Source organism: Tigriopus californicus, chromosome 3 (assembly GCF_007210705.1).
Source record: "Tigriopus californicus strain San Diego chromosome 3, Tcal_SD_v2.1, whole genome shotgun sequence".
Lineage (NCBI taxonomy): Eukaryota > Metazoa > Arthropoda > Copepoda > Harpacticoida > Harpacticidae > Tigriopus > Tigriopus californicus.
The window spans coordinates 5,981,539-5,992,057 of NC_081442.1; the positions used below are offsets into that span (position 1 = coordinate 5,981,539).

A 10,519-nucleotide genomic window follows, 5' to 3' on the forward strand; every position below is an offset into this window, starting at 1 on the left:
AGAGACCAGCAATTACTCTTCCAGCTCACTGGACTTAGATATAGGGACTCTGCATATATGCCTGCATGCATGTATGCTAGTACGTATGCGTGCGTGAGTGTTCGTGTCGTGGACGACCCAAAACATTGAATGAATGCCCCGTGCCTCTCCTTTGGTCGGTTTTTTGCTCTCATCAACGCTGGGATGAGTGATGGAAGAAGATGGGTCTGGCACGAGGAGGTTGTTTATGAGTAGCTGGTCATGGAACATAAACAACTAGGTGATTAATGCTCTAAATAAAAAGTCAACCCCTTTTTTTGTCCTCAATTCGTTTGACTCCTTTCTCAGGAACAAGGCAAATACTTCTCCAATATCTTGGTTGACATAACAACATGCCAAATATCACAAGCCAAGCTTTGGCTTTAAAAGTCTTCTACGTTAATTTCTCCTTTCTACTTGTGTGGAAATACCTCGAACGAGGACGACGACCAGATTGAAGAGTTCCTGGTCGAAGAGCCGCCCAATAATGACTCGGTCAAAGGTGATAATTGCAGGGTAATTATTGGTTCCACAATCTTGACAAAGCGAAGCTCGCCACTTCGACGTCTGACCATGCGTCCAATCAAATAGAGACCGACCGTTTTGGATTCTACATCTGGGTTCATTCCATTGCCCAACCTAGACCTTTTATGCATATGCCCATACGTCATCCGAGGCTTAATTAAAATGTCTTCATTGACCTAGACTACGTATATTCATCGATCCGATCCATAAGTCTACCACAGGGATCATACAATATTGTAGATGGTTTAGCCTTGAAGGATGACTATCAAAGATACGACCGTTCAGGTTTTATAGCCCATATGATAAAAAGCGAGACATCATTTGAACTCTTAAAGAGAAGCAGTAAGCTCAATCGCTAAGGTTGGGAAATGAAGACATCGTGGCGTTGAAAAGTGTGCCTCTGTAATTTTCCCATTGACGACATTCCACTTTTACTCCTTTCGAAATGTCTTCTTTGAAAGATATAGGTAATGCTACCGAGCAAGCGAACCGATTTTACTCGGAGAAGCAAAAAAAAATTACCCGTTTTTGTCTTATCTTTGCCTCTAATCATTTGACATTTAGTGTTTTACATCCGTCCTCATGTCACACTTATCTTGAAGGACGTGTTCTCCGGAGAATAATGACCCTTTTACAAGTTCCAACCCCCGCTACCCTTACCACGAACATAAGAGTGAAATGTGCTCATGACACGCCAAGGAGCTTTTCATGTCAGAGGTACAGTAGAAATATAAATGTCCTGTATTTCAATTCGGCTTATTGCTCCATTGTTTTAGGCTCTTTGAAAGCCGGGAGTCTCTCCCATGTGATTGAGGCTGAGCCTCATACTTCGAATAGAAATTCTTTGTACTTGAAACTGTTGGTCCAAATTTCGCATAAACACACGGTGGAATGGAATCGATAGAAGATGGCCAAAGGCATGGAGAAATGAGTTATGATAGGCCACACCCATTCGCCTCCGTAGAATTTGACCTGAAACGAATACGGCTGTGTAGAATACTGTTCTGGTTTAAAGGAGCACGTCAACAAGAAAGTGGACCACAATCCATTGCTGGGTTCGCTTGGTGGTCAACGAAAGTCACGGAAGCTCGTTTTTCTTCAGGCAATTAAACGCAAGTAATTGCATTTAAAGAAGTAAATTGGGCAAGATTTATTGCCCTCTCGCTCGTCCTTGAATAAGTGGATGGGTCTCTGATTTGCGAATCAGCATATTCATTCACACGCCAACAATTGAATTCATACGTTTCATATTCATTAACATTGCACGCCGGCTAAATTGTGTAGTCTACACTACGAAAATGTGCCTTGTTGAACACTTTCAACGAGAAATGTGCATTAAATGAAATTTAGAAAAAAACACATCATAGTGTGCGACCATATATGGTCCAGTATAGATCGTGTGGATCCTCTCATTCAGTAGCATAGCCCCAACCATGTCATTGCATACACGCACTCATTCCATCTCAGCAGTTTGAGCGTGAAGATTGAAGTCCAATATGAAGGCGACAATTACAGGGAGAGGGGAGGGTAAAAAAGACACACCGGAGGCGGACACATGAGGAGATGTGGGGCAACATTGGGGTAAAACTCGATGATAACACTACCTGAATTGGGTGTGAATCGGCTCGATTGGTCTCCAAAGTATTGATAGCCCACATGGCAAGATTACAGACCAACAGGAAGGTCACAACCTCTCGTCCGGGTTTGCGTTTCACTTGCTCGGCGCAATAAGCAAACCTAGACAATGGGGTGGAAAACATAGGGGATGATCATTTCTAAGATTGCCCACGCATAGGTGGCTAGGAGGGGTGGATGCAACATCCGCCTTCTTGCACGATTACCGGTTAGAGGCGTCCAATATGAACACAGTTTGCATCATGGTTTGAATGAGGGTCACGAGAGAAGCAATGAAAGCCATGAGATGCTCTTGCCACTGGAAGAAGGCGCCAATGATGCTGAAGCTGGAGTAAATCAACACCCCAGTTTGAGCGACAACCAAAAGGAAGTTGTCCAATTCGATCTTTTTACTCGAGTCGTACCAAAGAGAGCGAATCTATGTATAAGAAGAGAAAAAACATGTACAAGCGCGGCATTTCCAAAGCAAAAACGGCTTCTTAGCACAAACCTGTATCATTCCTATGATGACTGCCAATGTGGTTAAAGTGTACAAAATGACCTCGGTCCATGAGGCCACCGTAATGGCAGCTTGGTGTAGAACGTCGTCGGTGGATTTGATGAGGACGAAAAACACCACGAGCGAGATGATGGTGAAGACCATGACGAAAATTCCACAAAATAGCCCATTGTTGGCATTGGAACAATCGACAGAGTACCGTTGTTGTTGACCTTGTCCCGGATCCAAGTCGGATTTGGGCATAGGGATCTTCATCTTAATCGAGATCTTCTTCCTCCGCTTCTTGAAGGTAAAATGCTCGTGCTCTTCCACCACATTCTTCCACATCATATACAAAATGGCCGCACAAATCAGACTGTACTCGATGGTGCAAGGGAACAAAAATGGACCAGATCCTGCCAGAAGCTGACCCATGACATTGTACTCGGTTGAGCAGTCGGCAAGTAAGGCTTCGTGAGCATCGTCGTGATGATGATCGTGAGGATCGTCCTCATGATGACCTCCTGTAATATGGAGAATCCAATCAAGTTAAGACTAGCAGCAGGGACCGAACAAATTATCACCTTCATGTGCTTTATGAGTGATTTCCGTAATCTCGTGATAAGTTTCAAGAATAAGGACGTGCAGCCAGATGCAAATATTCGTTGCAATCATGTGCATCAAGCCAAATCTAGTGATGAGTTTGCGTCGGTAAACGTTCATCTGCAAAAATTCCAAAATCGAGGCAGATTGGAATTGGAGGTTGCGTGTGGTTTTTTTGATGAACAAAAGCTTCACTAACCTTTTGGTTCAAAAATATGAAATACATTTGAACAAACACAAAAATCATCTTCAACAGAGGTCGAACAAGGACGAACATGGTTTGGCAACCAGAGCCCTTGGTGATCCGAAGCTCGAAAAAGACTCCAATTTCGATTCCACAATAGATCATGCTGCCAATTCCGAACACTAAGAAAAAAAATCAACAAGAATTTATCAGCTCAACGACAAACGCTGGAATATGGACGAGGACGCTAAGATTGGGTATCAAAATTGCCTATTGAATTCTATCAAATGCCTTCTTCTTCTTCACATGATCTCCTCGCGAGCTATAATTACGTATTCAAAGTTTTGCTCTTTTTACATCAAAACAGAGGCAGGTTTTACCTAAAGCTCCACTTCGGGATGGGCGTATGAACGCCCATCAGTATCAAAATGCATTCAGTACTTTGAGTGGTTTACGATTGCATGTCGATAAATTAGAAATGACAAAACTTACGCACTGCTCCCATGCGAATGTAGAAGCTACCGTAGACTTGCATAGGGCTGGGCGAAAGCTGTTTCAGTTCATCCTCGGTAGGAAAAGTGGAATCACCCGAGGGATTGGCAGCTTTTACATCTCCAATAACGATCTTCTTTTTTATGTTCTCCATCCAATTTCGACGTCGAAGTACGGCTCGATGGGCTCGATTCCGAAGAAGATCGATGTAAACGAAGAGCAGGTAAAGAAGACTCCCCAAGAATAAGTAGACGTAGAACAATTGATAATATCCTCGAGGCACTTGGCTGGATATTACCTCTGACATTGGGAAAGCCAGTCCAAGAATGACCAAGATTTTGCAATACAAAGCCGAGGCCACCGCTTGCAACGAGTCTCTAAACAAAGCATTCATAATAAGTTTACGGACAAATGTTATAAAAAAGTAAATAGGCGATTCATTATCTAATTCTGGCTCTTGCAATACCTACATAAACCAGGCGAACTGAAGGCAATATCTTATTCAGTGTCAAGAGGGTTGGCGTGTTCTATTTGGGCATGAACAACTTGAACACGGACGGGACGTTAAGATTAAAAATGAACAACTCCAATTCAGGTCGATGGAATCATTGTATTCTTCTTTAAATGAGACTGCTCCCAGGTCACTGCAATCCCGTTTCTCAATTTCAGTTCTATCGAACGCCTGGGTCATCAATGGGTGCAATAATCGATTGCCATAATTCTGTGCGAAGTTAGTGAACTTAGAGGGGCTTACAAAATTTGGATTCAATGGTTCGAAAGCCTTGAAGTCGCCATCTTCTTTAAACTCTAACGTAGCCTCATGCCTCTATTGTCATTTTTCGAAATCATTTGAGTTTTTGATCTGAACCTCATATTCTAGTACAGTGCGTCACAATGCTTTGCTACATTTTTGCTGAAGTCATGGAAATGAGTACTAATTTGCAGGCAAATATATTTTGTTACTAATAATATGTGTACATTGGAAAAAAAGGCCAAGTGCAATGTTCTGAAGACTCATGGCGCGTAGAAAGTAATCATACCCATACATGTAAGGAAATGTTTGACAGACTGTTGAGGGTGCCCGGATGGTTACGAAAAAACATTCAAAATGGGAACTACGTCCAATTTTTAGGACTTTTCTAATTTCAAAGGCTCAAAAGAGGTTGCATCATAATCCTTCACAATGACTCCTAAACTGGCTCGTGGACTATGTCTGTGGTTCGCCCTTGAACTTGAGTTAGAGTCGATGGTTTACAGAAACTTGTTTAAAGGGTGGCCTACAAAAGAAAGGACGTAAAATAAGAAAAAAAATCAATTTTATGTTTGGAAGATAATAATTTGTCATTAAATGAACAAGATGGTAACATAGGTTGCAACAAGGAAGGAATCAAAAAATTACTTTTTGCCAGGAGGTCACCAACTACGAATGCAAAGAGCCTGAACATCTCCAAGCACCTGGTTTAAAACTGCAAGTGGACTTGATTAGAAACTGGAGGCCTAAAATGATCTTCATTTTGACAGAAAATCAACGAGGTCAAAGTCTATAGGAATATCTGATGGGTCATAACAAAGGGTACAAAGGACCGCAATGATATTCCAAAGAAAATTCCAAATTACATTCAACCTGTCAATGAGGTCCAACTGTGTATAAGTGAAGCATTTTGTCATCAAGTCTTCCATGGAATTGAGGCCAGGCAATGTCAGTAGATTATCATCATTCTTGATCATCCAGCTCCAAGCTGAAGGAGCGTCATCCTTAAATTTATCCTAAAGAGGTCTTCATTGTCAATGTCAATACAACGAGGGTTTTTTTTGCCGAACTCCAACAAGTCGAATTTGATGTGCTACTTGATCAATTAATCGACGCCATTTTTGCAATGCCATTATTGCCGTGCTCATTGATGACGGCCATTGGCTCTATAATGAGGTGCACATTGATATTGTTAGCAGTCCTATACAACCATGCATAAGCAAGATTAAGAGCTAATAAGTAGAATACTTTTATACCAAGTTTCAGATCATTAAGATGCAAATATTCAAGAGTAAGATATTAAAACATTCTAGTTGACGAATCTCTGAGGCGCGAGAAGAATGGGAAAATTGAGTCTGAGGTAATTAACTTCCAACCTCGCTATATTAAAGCTCAATGATTTTTATCCAACTGTGCAAACCTTTTTCCAAAAATCAACTCCCAAAGCCATGAATCCGTTGAGGCACCAACTATATCTGCCCCTCCCCAGGGACCCATACAGTTGAAAATCAGGCAAGGGGGCCTACAAGTTGCTTCATAGATTACGTCAAAGCATCACTTCCTAGTTCGCGACCGTTGCTAGCAAGGGATCGCTGAATGAATGGGATAACGTGGTTAAAGGCTAAGCAGGTTTGTGCACTGGAGGGCACATACATACATGCATACGCTGTGCACCGATGGAATCCGGTGCTCGTTCTTTCAGATACATCAAATAGTACAGAAAATGTGTGAACTCACAATCCTTTCTTTTTCCATTCACTAATGTCGAGCGATGGATCGTTGATGATCTCCTTCTTGGAACGAATGGACATTTGTGAGAACGATGCGTTGTGATTGATGCTGGGTTTCTGAGCCACAAACGTGATCCCACCATTTCCGCCATGACGAGAAGACTCGGGTAGGAATGAATCCGACTCGGAATGGGAAAGAAGGCTGAAACATTTCAATGATAATGTATCCAACAAGTTTCTTCACGTTTTGAGAGACTGATTCCCTGTTGTTAAAAAAGTGAGAGAAGGAATGGGCGAAAGAGTCAGTCAGGCTTATATTGTGAATCCAATGGATGAAATGGCTGACCAATTTAACCACCCAAACGTCTGCACAACCCTTCTCTTTTACGAGCAAATAGTTGAAACGCGTAGGCCTGCCACGATCGTTTGCTTGGAGTGTGAAAGAGTGGGAATGAACGCGAGCTTATCGGTTACCAGACCAGTTTTTTTTTAAATTCTTTTCTCTGATGAGCATAGGGCTCTGAATTTAAGGGCTAAATTGGACAATGCCGGTAGAACAAGGATTTCGATGCTCTAGAATAAACTGGGTTGGGACCGTTGCGTTAAATTTCTGCTAAGTACCGATACATAAACTGACAGTTATCATTGAACAAGGTTCTATCATTTGGTCTTGAAGGTGACTATGCTTTATCTTTATTGGTTGTTGAATATTAAGGGTGGGGCCCGTCGATTTCGTATCACCCTCCTTTTCGAAAACATGGACCTCATATACAGTTATCGAGTTTGTCGGCAAGTGAGTTATTTCGTGTCTATTTTTATCTTTGTTCTAATGGACAATTCCTTGTCCAAAACACGAAATGAATTTGAAAGTAAGGCAAAACTTGAAAACGCTATATTCAAAGTTGAAGCTATATATACATACGGTTATACTAAAGCGTACAGAACGCCCATGTAGCTTCTTTGATAAAGTATAAACCATTTCATTGCCAACGAATACGAACAAAACATGAACAGAATCAAATGTCAAGGCGGTCTTTGACGACTAACAAAAGTAGAAGAATGCCTAAATAAGGGGAAACGTTTAGACTTTTGACCCATCAGAACTTTTCTTCTTTGAAAACACTACGAATAATTTCATCCATTCAATTAGTGACCCTTTTAGACTCAGAGATGACTTGTTTCGAGGCGGCTTAGTTCCAAAGCTGAACATCAATTAAGAGAAACAACCCTCCATTTTTTGTCTTTTATCCTACAGCTGGCTAAGATATGTGTCACTACAGTCATAATTTTGATCATGTGCATCTGCGGCGGTGCTAAGCATCACAACTTCAGCAATTCTGATTTTAAAGAGAGCTAAATTTGACACGCTCCGTCTTCAATTGCAAAGAAAACAAGAACATCGGAAAAACTGCTTGAAGGCGAAAAAATGTCGAATCGAGCAGCAAAGAGAGAGAGAGAGAGTTTCTGTCAAAAATGTATCATATCCTGCTGTCCTCACCTGTTCTCTTTATTTTGCAATTCCATTGAATCTTGCCCGTCCTCGTCCTCGCCCAGGTCTTGCGAGCTGTTTCGCATGTACTCGTCGTTCAGGTCACTCATAGACTTGGAATCATTGACACTAAGGTTGTTTTGAGACTCATCGATGTGATCGGGCATAGACTCAATCATGGGGATTTGGGGTAGGGGGACCAACGCATTTCTACGGTGATCCACCAACCTTTGTTGTTGGTCAATCGTCGTTTCGCTCGTCATTGACATTGTGACGGCTGGGTTGAATCGAGTCTAGTTTTAATTCACTAGACTTCTATGAAGACCTGATTTTGCGAACGAGGGACACATTGTCGTGATCGTGCATGCTCTATCATTACTTATCCTAATTGACTAGCCCCTGTTCCGGTTGAAACGGGCCTAGACCTTGAAAAATGCCGTCAAAATTCATCCTCAATCCGACTTGAAGGCCTACTTTGCCACACAGAATACAGTTCTTGGGTTCTCAATTTCTTGTGGAGATCTCCCTCAGGCGATCGATGTTGGCAACCTGCTCGTACTATACAAAGAATCGATCGGTAAAAACTCATAAAAATTCATCAGCTTAAATCGCTTTGTCTTTACCTGGCCAAGAGATCATATTAACATCCAACAAGATTCATTGGATGCATTGTGTAGTCACTAAGCTAGTACCAAATAATGGTTAGCTAGAAAGTATTGCCTACCAAACAGGCCATTCATTACCAAAGAGCGAAGATTGCGACAATGCGAAAGTTTCCAGACGTTGATGAGAATAGGCAATAGAGATTAGAGACTGAGCGATCTGGAGTACCCGTGACTCTTCCTTCACACCACCCAAGACAACGGGCAGATGGATGACAACTTTGTTCTTTGACCCTTCGAGTGGCATAAAACACTTCTTGGTTTAAATTTGAGGTTTCAAAAGCACTTTGAAGTAAGCCGCAGATGTTCACATAGTTCGAGGTTTCAGGCCCACCACTTCAACTACTTCTTCTCCTCGTCGTCGTCTTCGTCGTTGACCGCTCAAGTCTTCCAACGCAACTAACTGATCCTATCATTAGTTTCATCCTCCACCAAACTCAGAACAAGAAGAACGCGATGAAACTTGCATAAGAGCAGTGAGAAGGCCTAGAAACAACCGAACATCCCGTGGAAGGGGATTGTTCTGAATAGATGGATACACACCAACTAATTCCATCACTGACGAGGGGCACCACTTCAGAATTTGAGCGAAGCTGCGGAGACCGAAAAAGCTCATCCGGTGAACTCGTGAGTAACTGTGCCGACAAATGTCTATGAGGCTTTGATCCCCATTAGTTGTACGAGACTCCAACATTCGGGTTTTTGACCAAAACCTGGTCAAGCGATCGAGCGATCGAGCAATCAAGCAAACAAATAAACATGCAAGCACGCAGCGTATACACATTTTATTAAGGCCGATTTTTCTAGTTCACCATGAGATGTGAAGGAGAGCGAATACTTGTTGCGGTGAGAATACATAAGCTCAGGTTGGGCGACCAAATAACACATGATGGTTATAATAATAATGATAGTAATAATGACAAAAATAGTAATAATGATAATGGCTGCCCAACTCAGCGTGCGGTAGGAATATCAGGGAAATGACTGGAGAATAAATACTGCAGACACTTTGTTTTTTTTCTGGTTAAAAACGACGGGTCACGATTGCATTGACGCAACTATTTGGTTCTAGCTCTGCTACTACTGTTCAATATGGTACTACTATCAGAAGGTAGGCGACTTTCATCTGGAAATGGCAGGAAAAATGTCAAAGCTTCATACTTTGTTCTCTTCCTTGGCGTTCGTGGATCGGCGTTATTGACATTGAAGGTTGGTCTCACTTCCTGTTCCGCCGACGGTTATTCGCACTAAGCAGAAGGATGAGGATTGGGAGTGTAGCGTAAGAAAGCTACTTAGTTAGTTCGGTAGAAAGAGGGATGGTCAATTGGTCAGTGTTCTGCGCTCTCTTGAAAGTTCAATTTACATATAGGCCACAGAATTGGGCTTATATTTGAAGGATTTCTTCCAGATTTCGCACAAACACACGGTCGAATGGAATCGATAGAAGATCGCCAAAGGCATACTGATGTGCGTGATGATGGGCCATGCCCAATCTCCTCCGTAAAACTTGACCTAAAAGAAATTGCGTAATGTACATCTGAAATGCGGGGCCATCTGGAGAAATAAAGAGACGTTTGAATAACGATGGCATGTATTTTGAGCACCACTTAGGACTCACTTCAATCACAAATTTACTTCTCAGTGTCACACATTTTCACGGTCACACTCGAGAGAAATTGCTCTTATTCAATGACAGTCATGGAATTACGCGTGATGTTACAGTTGAGACTCGTCAATGGAGTCAAAAAACTTGGGTCTGCCCTTCATTTTTCAACGAGCCCGACAGTAAATATGTATAACTCTGAAAATTGAGTTAGCTCTAATGGGACTGAAAAGTCGGTCCCGATTTCATTTCGTAAATCGGCCACTTTTGTCTTTTATCGCACACAATTGCTCAAGTGGATTGGGGCAAAGTGTGGGCACATCTCAACATCAGAGGTCAATTTTCTCAC

The 10,519-nt window shown here is 42.0% G+C and overlaps 2 protein-coding genes across 3 annotated transcripts in view; both read right to left on the reverse strand.

The window, feature by feature from the left end:
• Nucleotides 1–1,261: 1,261 nt before the first annotated feature.
• On the reverse strand, nucleotides 1,262–9,078 carry LOC131877494 (proton channel OtopLc-like). 2 transcript variants are annotated; one of them, XM_059223176.1, is made up of 10 exons: nucleotides 8,688–9,078; nucleotides 7,915–8,230; nucleotides 6,424–6,618; nucleotides 3,936–4,312; nucleotides 3,459–3,625; nucleotides 3,241–3,379; nucleotides 2,669–3,180; nucleotides 2,385–2,596; nucleotides 2,148–2,280; nucleotides 1,262–1,515 (listed from the first exon to the last, which is right to left on the reverse strand). In XM_059223176.1, the coding sequence occupies exons 2-10, from the start codon at nucleotides 8,172–8,174 to the stop codon at nucleotides 1,366–1,368; spliced, it is 2,145 nt and encodes a 714-aa protein (XP_059079159.1). In that variant the 5' UTR covers nucleotides 8,175–8,230; nucleotides 8,688–9,078; the 3' UTR covers nucleotides 1,262–1,365. The 2 variants fall into 2 exon arrangements, with proteins under 2 accessions (XP_059079159.1, XP_059079160.1); XM_059223177.1 differs by lacking the exon at nucleotides 8,688–9,078 and adding an exon at nucleotides 8,649–8,667.
• Nucleotides 9,079–9,337: 259 nt separating this feature from the next.
• Nucleotides 9,338–10,519, reverse strand: part of LOC131877493 (proton channel OtopLc-like) — a 13,292-nt gene continuing 12,110 nt past the window's right edge. Inside the window, exon 10 of the mRNA XM_059223175.1 lies at nucleotides 9,338–10,079. Within this exon, the coding sequence (XP_059079158.1) occupies nucleotides 9,927–10,079 (153 nt within the window). The 3' untranslated portion in view covers nucleotides 9,338–9,926. The remainder of the gene's footprint in view (nucleotides 10,080–10,519) is intronic.